This window comes from Hemitrygon akajei, chromosome 14 (assembly GCF_048418815.1).
Source record: "Hemitrygon akajei chromosome 14, sHemAka1.3, whole genome shotgun sequence".
Classification (NCBI taxonomy): domain Eukaryota; kingdom Metazoa; phylum Chordata; class Chondrichthyes; order Myliobatiformes; family Dasyatidae; genus Hemitrygon; species Hemitrygon akajei.
Window position 1 is genome coordinate 6,332,610 of NC_133137.1, and position 15,944 is coordinate 6,348,553.

General features: G+C 39.4%; 1 protein-coding gene across 1 annotated transcript in view; it reads right to left on the minus strand.

The window, feature by feature from the left end:
* Window positions 1–566: 566 nt before the first annotated feature.
* Window positions 567–15,944, minus strand: part of sppl3 (signal peptide peptidase 3) — a 182,506-nt gene continuing 167,128 nt past the window's right edge. The window contains exons 9-11 of the mRNA XM_073065430.1: window positions 15,613–15,800; window positions 8,870–8,979; window positions 567–2,168 (exon numbers count right to left, since the gene is read on the minus strand). Coding sequence (XP_072921531.1) covers window positions 2,097–2,168; window positions 8,870–8,979; window positions 15,613–15,800 — 370 coding nt within the window. The 3' untranslated portion in view covers window positions 567–2,096. The remainder of the gene's footprint in view (window positions 2,169–8,869; window positions 8,980–15,612; window positions 15,801–15,944) is intronic.

The following is a 15,944-nucleotide window of genomic DNA, read 5'->3' on the forward strand; positions in this document are numbered from 1 at the left end:
AGTTTTGTTTTCTTGTACTGTATTTCATTACACCCTTTAATAAATGAAATCAAAAGCATGTGATTTTTCAATTTTCATTCTAAACATTTATTGTTCAGAGCAATGGTTGGTCTGTGCAGCTGTAAAAAATATTTGAGGGAATGTTGCCCATCATCCAAAAATACACTGGTTAGTAGGTTAATTGATTATTGTAAATTGTTTCATGATTAGGCTAGGATTCAGTTGGTGGATTGCTGGCAGCATGACTCAGAAGGCCTGATTGGCTATTCTGCACTGTATTTCTAAAGAAATAAAGAAAACATCCAGCATAAACAGGTCACGAACTGGTTCAAAAGTTGTAACTTTAAAGGGCTCCAAAGTGAGAAACTTTCCCCATCAGATTGTGAATGGATTGTTACACATTGTCAGCTCACCCCAGCTGATTTAAAACTATTACCAATGTGCCTAATTCACAAATCAATGTTGTTCTAGCAAAACTCTTACCTCTGCAGGATTTACAATAAACTCAAGCAGTTCCCTTTGTTATTGTGAAAAACTTGCACAACCCCAAAAATAAACAACACGAGTGCACTTAAACTTTTGGTTTTATTTACAAAGGAATCTTGACTGCGCATGTTATATAGAGATGAAGATAATGTTCATTTCCAGGGGCAGAAATACACTAATGATGTACAGATGATTGTACAGTACCCATTCAGTCCACTTGAAGGCTTTCAGCAAAGCCATAGTCTAATAAAATGGCTTAGCAATTTGTCTAATCTACAGCACAAAAACATTACACTCAGTGGTTTTTTGGAAATGTGAATATTTCCTCCTTTAAAAGTGACACATAACACTGTTTGTGTATGCTCCAGTGATAGATGTGAAGGGACTGATGGCAGGGTAGAGGTGGGCATGGAAGAGTTTGAAGGACTGTTGGAATTAATTCATGTTGGTTCTAGGCCCTGCACTGGTCTTAAACAATATTTAGGTCTGGAGACTACAATGGCAGTCTTGTTCACTCAGTAACATTGCAACATTTTACAAGCACGCTACTTGCTGGTTTGATTTGCGCGCTGCCCAGTGTTACCGTGCTGTTGTGACAGCATCTGAAAAAAGTAATGGGAACCAAATACAAACCCAAGGTACAAAACAGATACTGCTTGTAAACTTGGACCAGATTACGCTTTTCAACAGGTAGAACTAACAACACACATTTAAACAAATGTATACAAAAAATATATTTACAAGGGTACACCACTATAATCAAGAGGGTTCAAATAACAAGTACTGCTATGATACATGCATTAGCTAAATTAATCAAACCAATAAAGAAAAAGGAGAAACCATAAAAAAGTTTTTTTTTTTGCTACACCAATCATAATTGTGCAAGGTCAACTGGGATCATTAACACGGGTACGAGTGCAAACTACAATTACATTTCTAAACTCACATATGGCATAGGAGCATTTGGAAAAGGAGACAGTGGGTCTTATACTGAAGTGATATTTAATGCTATACATGCTAAAATTTACAACAGGCCACTTAAGTACACAACATGATTCATCTTGGCGTCTTTACCTTTCTGGATCAATGCAACAAAACTTTAAGGTGTAAAGTTAATTACAGCACAGATTTTACTGCATACCCATCTCATGTCTGCAGGGAGACATACAAGTCACCTAACAGGTAATTACCGCATTCAAAAGATTTGTCGCTGCCTTGTCTTTTCCTTAGTCTAAAGTTCAAGACAATTAAAGAGTTGCTGGTCCCTTCAAAGAGGCATCTTCAAAGTTGCGTCTTCTGTATAGCAGCTGTATGTACAAGACTAAATTTGATATCTTGTCATTTTAAAAAGTGGGTTTGTTTTTCTTAAACTTGTAATATACATGGTAGGGTGTGAAAGTCTGTTGCTAATCCAAAGACTGCAGATGGGTTGAATTAATTGTACAGAGTCTGCACTCCACAAAAGGAAAAGAAAAACATTTCCTCCGCAACCTTTTTTTTTTAAACACTTGAAGCACCAATCACGTTTGATGAAAACGATGAAACCACATGACACAAATCTTCTGGTGCCCAGCATACATTATTCCTGCGTTCAGCTACACTTCCTGCTATCATACCTCCAGGAACCTGGAGCTGTTTGTCTTGGTGTGGAAGGGCTCTGACCACATACGCCGTAGATCACCCTGTAGAGAACAAAACAGATCAGGCAAACAACAACTGACCTGAACAACAAACACCTACACTTTTAATGCATCTTTAACAGGGAAAAAAAGACTTTATATGGAAACGTTACTAAATGTGATGCTGAGCCATAAATTAAGGCAGGCTATAGACAAGTTTGAATGGAGAATTACTCAAATCATTAAGGTTTAGCTAGAAAATTCTGAATTTCCTTGCTATGAGTCTTTACTTAAGAGGGACTAAAATATTCTGATAGGAACTTTATTAATACTGAGAACTATTGAGCAAATTTTCTTTTAATCATAAAACCCTAAGAATAGCCTGGCAAATTAAGGTTTTGTAATATCAAGAAAATTTGTTCAATAATCTTCAAGATTTATAAAGTTCTTAATTTATACTTCAGGATGCATTTCACAGTGTAAAGAAATCATTTAAAAAGTTGCTTTAAAAAAAAATGTTTTGTTATACAAAGTGGCCAACCAATACTAATCTCTGCAGTAAGCTACGTTTAGGATTCTAACACCATTGAACTGGTCTCAACGTTTACTCTCTGCACCCCGAGTTAACACCACAATTAGACCAGGCTGCAGTGGGGAATGTAGATAGGAAAGGGACTGGATGGAGCCACTTTACCAAAAAATGGTTTAGATCAAGGTATTGAAGTGGGCCTCACTGGATCACTCTTCATAGCTCTGATGCACCTGGCTCTTTCTCCATCCCATAATTGCTCGTGTGCTGCCAAGATAGTTGTCATTAAATAAGCAACAGGAAAATTTTAATCACCTCAAACTCCAACTCAACATACCCACGGAATGCACCTCAGTTTCGCATATTCCAGATTCAAATGACCAAATGCAGGCCATAGGAGGTATTCCTTTGTACGCAGCATGATCAATAACTGCAATAGACTTTTAGATAAACTGGAGACATAATAGGTCTTTTAGATGAATTTAAGGTATTATAGAAAGCCCCTCTGATCTTTGGCCATGCCATTAAACCCTGAATGTTTTGATGATGGATGTTTTCATACATAATATTTTAGCATCAAGTGTAATTTGTTTAGGACTCAATTCAAAGTAATTTCCCCTAATGTCATCATGGTTGGTTTGAGGGTGCAGGAGATATTTAGGCAGATGTGGCCTAGACGAGAGGGCCTGAGTTATAGGGAGAGGTTAGCCATGCTGGATCTTTATTCACTGAGGGATAGGAGAACGAGGGATGACCTCACTGAGATTTATAAACTCATGAGGGGTCATAGCCCTTTCTTCAGGGTTGAGGAATCCAAAACCATCAGGCACAGATACAAGAGGGGAGAGACTTAGAAGAGATCTGAGATGTAACTTCCTTACGCAGAGTGTAGTGAGTACCTGGAATGAGCTGTCAAAGGAATTGGTAAAGAAAGGTACAATTGTAACATTCATGAGGCATTTGAGTTTGTCAGATGTGTTCAGGAAAGTTTCCTTAATCAGTACATAGAAGTCCCAAAGAGAGAGTGTGCAATACTTAATCTTCTATCAGGGAATGACACAGGGCAGATGATAAGTTTGTGTAGGGGAACACTTCACATCTAGTGATCATAATGTCATTAATTTCAAGGTAATTATGAAAAAGGATAGGCCTGGTCCTCAGACTGAAATTCTAAATTGGAGAAACGTCAACTTTGATGGTTTCAGAAAGGATCTGGTAAGTGTGGATTGGGACAGGCTGCTTTCAGGCAAAGGTGTACATGGTAAGTGGGAATCATTCAAAAGAGAAATTTTGCAAGTACAAATCTTGTATATGCCTGTCAGAATAAAAGGTAAGGATAACTAGTGTAGAGAACCTTGGTTTTCAAGAGGCCCTGGTTAAGAGAAAAAAGGATGAGTATAGCAGGTAGGAACAAATGAGGTGCTAATGGAGTCCAAGAAATGTCAGAGAACACTTGAGAAAGAAATCAGGAGAGCTAAAAGAAGGCGTAAAGTTGCTCTAGCAGGCAAAGTAGACTCCTGAGGGATTCTACAGATATGTTAAGAGCAAAAGGATTACAAGGGACAAAATTGGTCCTCTGGATGATCAGAATGCCAACCTATGTGGAGCCAAAAGAGATGGGGGAGACCTTAAATGGATTTTTTGCATCTGTATTTACTCAGAAGATGGAAACAGAGTCAACAGAAGTGAGGCAAAGCAGCAGCGAGGTCATGGGCCCAATACAGATTACAGAGAAGGTGGTGGTTGCTCTTCTGAAGCAAATTAGGGTGGACAAACCAGTAGGGCTAGACAAGGTGTTCCCTCGGATGCTGTGGGAGGCAAATGCAGAGATTGCAGGGGCCCTAGCAGAAATATCTAAATCATACTTATTGATAGGTGAGGTGCCAGAGGATTGGAGGATAGTTAATGTTGTTCCACTGTTTAAAAATAAACCAGGAAATTATAGGCTGGTGAGGCTGACATCAGCAGTGAGAATGTTATTAGAAGGTATTCTAAGGGAACGGATATATGAGTATTTGCATTGACAGGGACTGATGAGGGATAGTCTGCATGGCTTTGTGCGTGATAGGTTGTGTCTAACCAATCTTATAGAGTTTTTCGAGGAAGTTACCAGGAAAATTGATGAGACAAGGCAGTGGATGTTGTCTACACAGAATTCAGTTAGGTATTTGACAAGGTCCCGCACGGCAGGCTGATCAAGGAGGTTCAGTCACTCAGCATACAAGATGAGGCAGTAAATTGCATTAGACATTGGGCTTGCAGGAGGAGCCAGAGAGAATTAGCAATGGTTGCCTCTCTGACTGGAGGACTGTGACTGGCGGTGTGCTGCAGGGATGGGTGCAGGGTCCATTGTTTGTTATCTATATCAACAATCCAGATAATAATGTGGTTAACTGGATCAGCAAATTTGTGGATGACACCAAGATTGGGGTGTAGTGCACAGTGAGAAAGACTATGAAAAGTTCAGCAGGATCTGGACCAGCTGGAAAAATAGGCTGAAAAATGGCAGATGGAATTTAATGCAGACAAATGTAATGTATTACGCTTTGTGAGGACAAAGCAGGGTAGGTCTTACACGGTGAACAGTAGGGCACTGAGAAGTGCTGTAGAATAAAGGGATCTGGGAATACAAGTCCATAATTCTTTGAAGGTGGTGTCACAAGTTGATAAAGAAACCTTTTGGCAATTTGACCTTCATATATCTAAGTTCTGAGTACAGGAGCTGGGATGCTATGTGGAAATTGTATAAGATGTTGGTGAGGCCTAATTGGAATATTGTATTCAGTTTTGAAAGATGTAAACAAGATTTAAATAATACAAAGAAAATTTACAAGGATGTTGCTGGGACTGTTGGACCTGAATTGTAAGGGAAGATTGAATAGGTTAGAACTTTATTCCCTAGAACACAGAAGATTGAGGGGAAATTTGATAGAGGTATACAAAATTATGAGGGTATAGATAGGGCAAATGTAAGCAGGCTTTCCCACTCAGGTTGGGTGTGGACTACAGCAAGAGATCATGGCTTAAGGGTGAAAGGTGGAATGTTTAAGGGGAACATGCAGGGAAGCATCTTCACTCAAAGGGCGGTGAGAATGTGGAACGAGCTGCCAGCACAAGTGGTAGATGTGATTTCGATTTCAATGTTTAAGAGAAGATTGGATAAATACAGGAGGGGTATGGAGGGCTATGGTCTGGGTGCAGGTTGATGGGACTCGGCAGCTTAAATGGTTCAGCACAGACTAGAAGGGTCAAAGGGCCTGTTTCTGTTTTATTATTCTGTGACTCTAATCACATAGTGACTATTTTGAGTATGCATGATCATACATTGCATGTTAGCCAAAGCTAAATGCTATCATAAAAGAGACTGCTGTATCCAGTTTATAAGCAACTTGGCTTCTCAACTGACCCAAAAACCCAAAATTTCTGAGTGGGGCCCATCACTAGTGTTCCTTGTTGTCTAGATTTGCCTTATACTTAAAGAGATAATTAAATTAACTGAAAAACAACATTAGATTCTGTATTGCTTCCTAATATTCAGGACTAAAATCCCCACTGAATGAATACTGATTCAGTGATGGATGTTGTTGCCAACCATCTATTAACAAATTTCATTTCTCTGGATGCAATTCTGAAATAAAAATGGCTGAAATTTCAGCCTGCTGGATTTGCCCTATTCATTTCTATGAGCAATCAACAGAAGCCAAAATTAAGTGTTAAGTGTTCATGTCTCCCTGATGGTACCATGTGATGGATAAGAATCTGCTTGTATTTCTCAGCACTGAAGACTCCATTAATTCTGACTAAATCACCAACTCCGTTTGCAGAACCTACAGGAAGCCTCCACCATGCTTCACTATTGGCTGAAGATACTCACCTATGTAGCGCTCTCCAGCTCTTGTACAAACTGTCTCCTGTCTGAACCAAAAATTTCAAATTTTGACTCGTCAGTCCAGAGCACTCGCTGCCATTGTTCAGCCCCCCAGTCCTTGTGTTTTTGTGCATAGGTGAATCAGTTGCTTTGTTTTCACTCCAGAGGAATGGGATTTTGGTAGCAATTCTTCCATGAAGACCAGTTGTGACAAGACTTCTTCAGACTGTACTTGGGTTCCAGTGATTTCTGTGAGTTCAGAGCTGATAGTGGGGCTGGTCTTCTAATTTAGAAGGGATATCAGCTTGATGCATCTTGACTGCTGCACTCAGTTTCTCCGGTCCACCACTATGTTTCTGGTCTCAACCATGGCAGTTTCTAAGTGCTTTTTCAGAAGACGGTAGACAGCACATTTTAATCTCACGTTTGCCGTGAAATTTCTGTTTGGGAGAGACCTTGCCAATGCAGGATGACCACCTTGTGTCTTGTTGCTGTGCTCACTCTTGCCTTGGTGTAAGAATTGATGATTTGAAGGTTAAACCATCACATCTTCCACACTCTCATCGTTTTGGTTTGGTTGTCTGTCATCCATTTTAATTCATTCTACACCATTTCTGTTTCACTTAATCAGTTTAGTTCATTCAACTCATTCTGTCATTGATCATTAGCATCCTGCTCACTATCTTTGCTTAATCATGAATTGGGCTATATATCTACAAACTAATCAAGCTTTTATTTGAAAAGTGATCTGTTACTTCATATGTTACGTTCTTTAAAGAAATACAAATATTTCTCTATAGCATTTAAGAAAAGTTTGGAAATCTAAAATTTGGTCTTTTTTACTAACACTAATGCAGAAGACAATAAATATCTAAAGCAAAGTTTATATTAAAAAAATCTAGGGTGTCTTAAGACTTTTGTACTATACTGCAGATTTTCAATAAGGTAGAGTTTATCAAGCAACATAACTACAAAGTACAACCCACATAAAATGATACATTATGGACTATATTCCAGTAAGGAAACAAAGCATAGTTTTCTAGTGGAAACTATAATTAAATTTACCACTTTCTCTCACTGTCCTATCTACTGAAAATTACTAATCAAAATTAAAACAGCAAGGTGGCCTCATTGTTTCCTTTCCTGCAATAGTGGACCACAGTTAACCCACTGATATAACAGTCTGAATAATATAAAGATTCAAAAATCATCCAGAACATGCCTTCCATTCACTGAAAACTATATAATTTTTGAAAGGGTACCCAGGCTCAGTGAATAGCACTGGCTCTGGAGAAAAGTACCAGAAATGAAATACTCCTCTTTCTAAATATACAGCCTAACCTGCAAAGTATTTTCCCAGCATTTTCCATTTTTATTTCAGATACCCAAATTGTGATATTATTTTGAATTTTCATCTGCATGCCTGGGGCAAATCATTATGGTTGTTGCATAACATCTACATTCACAGAACACCACACAAATGTAAATATGAAATGTCAGTGCATAGTGGAGGAAGATTTTTTAATGGAAGTGAAAGGGGGTAGTAGTATAAAATAATTTGGAAAAAAAAAGGCTGTGACTTTTGCTGTTGTATTTTCCAAGTCTAAGCTGGAATGTACTCTATAAACTGGAAGTTAATACATGTACTCAAAATATTTATACATCAATAACCAGAATTCACCAACCAATGATGTTACCCAGACAGACAGATCAATAATCAGCCCTAGTTTTTGCAGAGACTTCCCTTCCTTTCTGGCTATTGTACAACCTCAAAGGCAGAAGCTCCTAATTTGTCAATGTCTACTCATCTTATCATCTAAATTTTGATGAGTAGTTTCATAAAGGACACAAGTATAATAGTACAAATTACACCAATGTAGGAAAATAGCATTAAAATAGATCTGTTGCTTTGCATAATAAAAAAGTAACTATTACAAAGAAAGTCTCATTGCAGTGTGATATATTCCTACCTTAACATTGAAGATTTAATATCGTTTCATTTTTGAAAAAAAAACTGCCATTACTAGAGACAATACAAAAGGATCAAAGTCCTTTGGCCCAACTTGCCACGCGGACCAAGCTGACTAAACTGATACGGTCCCATTTGACCAGGTTTGGATCTCTGCCTTCTACATCCAACCTTCTAGCTTGTCTTAAATCCCATTCATTCTCAGTTACTCACTCTCTCAAATCTCTTTTCCCAATTCAAACCCTACCAATGAGCGAGAAGCAACTCCAATGAAGACAAACCTGAAAACATAAACTTCACTTTGAGGATAATTAGGGATGGGGGATGTTTGCAGCCCTTAGCAATACATTTCACATTGTTTAGACAGTGGTTTTGTTTAGCTTTGATATTTAACTTGCCTTTAAATAAGCCATGGTAAGAAGTGGTAGCAGTGTAAATGGAACAAGGTACAGAAGTGCTGGCTGGGCAGCCCGGTGAATTCTTGATGCTACAGTGGCAGTCAGAAGACCTAAATTAGAAGATGGATCAGAAGGACAAGGAGTTATAAAACAGGCAGAGTATGAAGATTTATATTTTAATTAAGTGCACATTATATTCTGTTCCTATATCTTATGTCTAAGTTACAGTATCCCATAAATGAAATGAACTGACCACCTTGCGTACCCTCAGGAAGATGCACAATAAGAACATTAAATGTAAATCTGAACTCCCGTTGTTTCAAGAAAACATACCTGCTACAAAAACCTACAGAAAACTCTGGGAAAAGTTAATCACTCTGAGTGAAGTTAGTGGAGTGATAAATATACATCAGTAGAACCACTTCCCTTGAATAGAATCCATGAGACTACAGTTCTTTCATAAGGTACGATAGTTACATTGTTCAACTGCACTGATCTAGAGTTACAACTTTATAACCCATAACAGTAGCAGATGTTAAGTAAAATTCAGAATTGAAAGTTAATATCTGAATTATGACCACAAAATACCACATTATCATAACAATTCATCTGGCTCACTAATGTTCAAAGTTCATTGTATAAAGTACATATTTACAACCCTGAAATTCATTTTCTTGCAAGCATTCTCAATAAATCTATAATAGAATAATAACCAGAATAGAATTAATGAAAGACTGCAGCAACCTGGGCATTCAGTGTGCAAAATACAACAAACTGTGTAAATACAAAAAAATAAAGAAATAATAATAAATAAGTGATAAATATTGAGACCTGAGATGAAGAGTCCTTGAAAGTGAGTCCAAAGGTTGTGGGAACATTTCAGTGATAGGGGCAAGTGAAGTTGAGTGAATTTATGCCTTTTGGTTCAAGAACCTGATGGTTCAGGGGTAATAGCTGTTCCTAAAACAGGTGGTGTGAGTCATGAGGCTCCTGTACCTGGCAGGAGTGAGAAGAGAACATTATCTGGGTGGTGGGGGTTCCTGATGATGGATGCTGCTTTCTTGTAACAATGTTCATGCAGATGTGCTCAATGATTAGGAAGGCTTTACTCGTGATGGACTGGGCCATACCCACTGCTTTTTGTAGGACTTTCTGTTCAAGGGCACTGGTGTTTTCATAGAAGGTTGTGATGAAGCTAGTCAATATACTCCCCACCACACATCTGTAGAAGTTTGATTAAGTCTTAAATGTCATGCTGAATCTTTGCGAACTCCCAAGGATATAGAGGCACTGCCATCTTCAGGAAATAAGATTTGCCACATATATTGAGTTTGGTCTTAATATAACACCAGACCAGAGGTTTTAATATATTACTGCCCTCAATAATAGTACAGCAAGCTACTCCATTGTACAAAGTCACTATGACAAGGACAGAAAAGAATAAAATTTGAAGACACACAGTATCAACCAACGTATTGGGTTTTAAATAATAACATCTGGTGCTAATTTCTTCAGATTAATATCTGGGACACGCTAAAACTGAAAGAACTGTACAATAGATAATACAAGCAGGAACCTGACATAGCTAAGTTTAAAACAATAAACTACCAAACTCCCTTTTACATCCCGGGTACATTCTGTTCTGTTAGAATAGACTCAACTGAAGTGCACAGAATCAGGAGGAAAGGCCACGTGGTCTTCATTAATGACATGGTGACTTGATATCAGGTAAAATATATGTATCAGACTCATTCCGCCAGCCGGTTGTTTAGTTCATTTGCATGTGGAACACAATGAAAAAACAGAGAGCAGCTAATGCACTGTGGACTTCACCAGTTTTAACTTTGTGACGCCAACACCAATTAAACACTGCTGTGAAGTTTGCCTGATCTACCTGTGACAGATGCTGGCCCGTCATAGTGAAAGTGACCTCTGCAGAGTTCTCAGAGAAACTAGGTTCTATTTCACAAAGAGGGCACTGTCACTAAATGTAAAATAGGCTGGGTAATTCCAAATTGGGAACACTATGCAAAAGCAGAATTCAATTTGACAACAACTTGTGCATGTACAATGTGGCTGAGCATGTCCAAGCCAGGAGAACGAATCTGGCTCAACAGGAACGTGCAGCAGCCTGCCAGATAGTTTCCTGCTGACTGAAAGTAAAATGGTAACCCACAGCAGTTACCACATAGGACTACAATAGCAATACAATATAAAGAGAAGGTTGTTAGGTTTTTGATTGAAGGATTCAAAGGTTACAGGGAGAAGGCAGGAGAATACAGTTGAGAGGGAAAATAATTCAGCCACAATCAAATGGCAGAGTAGACTCGATAAATCAGCTATGATTAAATAGTGAGCAAAATGAAGGAGTATGGGAGGTGACTTGATAGAGGTGTACAAGATAGTAGGCCTCCGTTTGTCTCAATAGACCATGGATTTGTGCCTTGGAAAGTTTCCAGAGCGCAAGCCTGGGCAAGGTTTTTTATTATGGAAGACTGGCAGTTGCTCAAGCTGCAAGTCTCCCCTCTCCACGCCACCAATGTTGTCCAAGGGAAGGGCATTAGACAAGATAGTAAGATTGAGTGGATAGCCCAAGACATTTTCACAGGTCAGAGATGGCTAATATGAGGGGTCATAACTTTAATGTAACTTTAAAAGATGGGGGGGGGGGGGGGGGATGTCAGAAGCAGGCTTTTTTCAGAGCGGTGGGTGCATGGAATGCCCTGCCAGGAGTGTTGGTAGAGGCAGATACATTGGGGGGCATTCAATAAACTACTAGAAAGGTACATGGATGATCAAAGAATGGAGGGCTATCTTTGAGGGAAGTGTTAGTTCTTAAAGTAGGTTAAAAGGTTGGCACAATGTTGTGGACTGAAGGGCTTGTACTGTGTACTGTTCTATGTTCAGTGACTTGACAGGCAGAATGGCCTAATCCTGTTCCTATGTCTTATGGTCTTACAAGCACCTTTAACTGACTGGAAGATTTGCAGACTTCAATTCCTTTGGCCAAAGTTGTGCATGGACCTACCCTCTCATTTCAAAAGAATGGAAAAAGACATGTCCAGAACTCATGCAACCACCCTCAGCCAGAGATGCCAAGTGAATAATTAATCATGGCCTCCTCATAAGGTCCCACCACTATTAAACCTATAATCTGTAAATGTGATAAACATCAAGATAGGTCCAATTACACATTACCAGCAAAGGCCAGGAGTCCCAAATATGGAGCTGATATTCTTGAGTTCCACCCAGAACTGTGAATGGATGTTGTACCCCCACCTAGACAGTGTTGCAGGTTTCCACACAGCAGAAGCACCCACGTCACACCAGTGGACTACACAAAGAATCCACCGGTGATTATGCGGATTCCCATCGCTCTGGTTAGGAACGCTGCCAGGTAAACGTGAATCAGCAGCAGGGCCACTAAAGTAAACAGACAAACTGGCTGCTGGGAGACAGGCAATTGGAGGTTTGATTTGACTGAACTTAATTAAAATTCTTGGAAATTGTTTGTGTATGAGATTTTCAGTCTTTTAACTTTAATATTTCACATCTCCTTAAAAGCCAGGCCTCAAGTGAATTTGAATTTGTCAAAGATATTCACAAATATTCAGCATCAGTGTAAGCTCTGAAAACTGCTGAGCCTAGTTGGAAGCTCATGGCTGTCAAAACTGTTGAGAGAGTACAGCTTGCAACTTGGGACAGGGAGAGGCCATGCACTGCACTGCTTTGTCCTAAGCTACACCACTGTTCTGGGAATGAGGCTCCACTCAAAACCGGACTGGAGGAAAGGGCAATACCCTGGGCCAGACAATCAGTGATCTCAGGTGGAGGAAGATCTTCCCCAGAGTTCTGCCTTTAGCACTGAAAGAACATGCTCCAGAACTACCTGCAACGTTAGCCAAACAGATAAAGAGCAGCAACCATGAATGAGTCAAAACAACTGAATAGAAAATGGAAAAACACACACAAAATGCTGGAGAAACTCAGCAGGTCAAGCAGAATCAATAGAGAGGAATAAAAAAAAATCAGGACTGATTAAAGGACTCGGCCCAAAATGTAAACTCTTCATTTCTCCCATAAATGCTGCCTGACCTGCGGAGTTCCTCCAGCATTTTGTGTGCGTTCCACTGAAGCTCTTGTGTAATGTAGAAAATGGTTCATTAAAAGAACTAAGCCAACCTGAAAAACTACTGCTTCAGCAACATACTTGCAAAGTGATGGAAAGGAATCACTGACAGGACCATCTGCTATCACTCTTACACTAATAACATACTCATTCTGGTTTTCCTCAGTCCCTCTTCCATTCCTGGTCTAAATACAAACCAAAAAAGCCAAACTCCAAGGGTGTGAAGATATCCGAGCAACATTTAACCCACAAACAATCTAGTAAAATGGAAACAATGGGAATGGAAGGTGTCTATGGATTTTGGAAAGCAATGATCTCAGACCCAGAATGTCCCTTCATCACTGACATTTCCCAATAGAGTGGTGTTGGTCTGGCAGATTTTCCAGGCTGCTGGATGTTATTCCCATGTGACATCCAACAACATTCCCATACAACACACATTTAATTCACTTTTAAAAATGTTACATAGTGTAATACGCTTTTCAGTAAACCTGATGAGATGAAAGGAAAATTGGAATGCAGGGCTCAGCAAACAGGGCATGGGTAAGTTAAAAGGAACACAGGAAAGGGTGAATTTAAAGAGAGCGTGGGAATTGGCCACCTACAAGTTTAATGGGAGCTTGGGAAACAGATCATTGCGAGTTTAATGGGAATGTGAGAAACTGGTCACTGGTTACTTAAAGGAACACAGGAAATGGGGACTCAGTAAGTTTAAAAGTAGTGTGGGAAACTGTACTTGTGAGCATTAAGGGAGCATGGTGTAACATTCAGACCAGAGACAACATTCAGAACTCACAAGGAGCAAGTAATACTCATGCAATGCAAATACCTTACCTATCTACCATGGCATTACCGACATCATGCTGAGGGGAATTCAACACTGATCAAATATTTAATTGGCCCAGATATAAACACAGGAATGGCAAGTGCATCCTGCAGCCAATACCTCACATTCTGATCTCCACCATCTACAAGTCCTAGGTAAATGCAGCTTTTTAACACTCAGATTCAGTACTTTAAATCCAACATTTCCAGAACACTGTATCCCCTCTTGCTTGCACCTCATTCTTTAACTTAAACATCACTCCCTTCAACCCAGTGTGCAAGATGGACTGCAGTAACTTTGAAAAAGATTTTGAACAGCACTTCCCAAATTTCTACCACCTGTCAATGAATCTGTAACACAGGGACACAACATACAAGTTATGTACCAACCTGGCATGGGTAGATGCCGAAGTTCAAAGTAAATTTATTTTTAAAAAGTACATCTTTTTTCTTTACTGCACATTATGCCGCTGACATTTAGGGCTGCAATGAAGGTCTTTGGCCACTCAGATGTAGGATTATTCATTGCTGTTTCTGCAACAGTTTTGTTTTATCAGTTAAGGTTGTTAGCCTTGAGCTGAACCCCCAAATCTGGAGGTCCAGTGAACCACTCTTACCCTTTGATCTGTTTGGCATGGGTGACTCTACCAAGAGCCTTGACTCCAGCCAGCAGAGCTCTCCGGGCCATTGAGGCGCACAAGCCTCCAAACCATGACAAGGCTGTGGTCCTCTTGGAGTATCAAACTAGACATATGTACCCTGAGATTCATTTTCTTGCGGGGATTCACAGCAAGGACAAAGAATTGCAATAGAATCAATGAAAAGGTGCACACAACAAAGACAGATAAACAACCAATGTGTAACTGCAACAAACTGTGCAAATGCAAGAACAATAAAATAATAATCAGGGACAGATAAGTACTGTTTGTGCCACCAATGCCCATATCCAGACCAAGATTAAAATAAAATCCACCTGCGTATACAGAAGGCTCAGCTGATCTATCCCCCACCATCAAGGACATTTTCAAAAGGCAATTCCTCAAAAAGGCAGCATTTGCAATTGGGGATCCCCACTGCCTTGGACATGCTTCCTTCTCATTGCTAGAACCAGAAAAGACGGTATATGAGCCCGAAGACATACACTCAATCTTTTAGGAATAGCTTCTTCCTTCCACCAACAGATTTCTGTACAATCCACGAATACTACCTCACGATATCGCTCTTTTTTTCCACTACTTTTTAAATTTGTAAACAATAATTCTTATTGTAACATATAGCAATTTCTGAAGTATTGTACTGTTGTTGCAAATCAACACATCTCACACAATGACAGGAGAAAATCTGCAGATGCTGGAAATCCAAGACAACACATAAAATGCTGGAGGAACTCAGCAGGCCAGGTAGCATCTGTGGAAATGAATAAACAGTTGATGTTTTATTAAGTCAACTGTTTGTTTATTCCCATAGATGCTGCCTGACCTGTTAAATTTCACACCACGTCAGTGATGATAAACCTGATTCTGAATCCTCTTTATAACCATGCAGCCATATTCTTGTACTGCACTGAAGTATTCACCCCAATATTGAAACAAAGACTCAGGCAAACATGTAATCCAGTTGACAGAAGTTGTATAGGGTATTATTCCTGCTTGTGTAAACAGCTCATTAGATACTACAGTTTAATATTTAAAATAACAGGTGAGAGTCCAAGCACCACAATGGTGCTACAGTACAATCTGCATAAAATACTCCTTCAGAAAACAATTTATTTTTATTATTTTCCACTTACCTACAAAGTAACCAATCAAGGTGCAATGGAAGTACGACACTTTCTGCATTCGACCGGGTATATTGGCTGGGATTGCATCGCTGTTAGCTAGTTTCTTGTAGTTGTCATATCGAAGAACAAAGCACAATAGAAGTCCTGGCATGACAATATCTCCAATCCCCAGCATAGAAAAGTGGGTGCCTGTGGAGCTGTGCAAAGGAAAAGCTAATGTAGATATTCAACTACTAACAATTAAACTCGAACTCAATTCTATGTAATTAGCAGCTAAATGCATGCATGTCATGAGGGAAGGTGACTGAATTGAGGAATGCAAGAGCTTGACACTGCAGTAC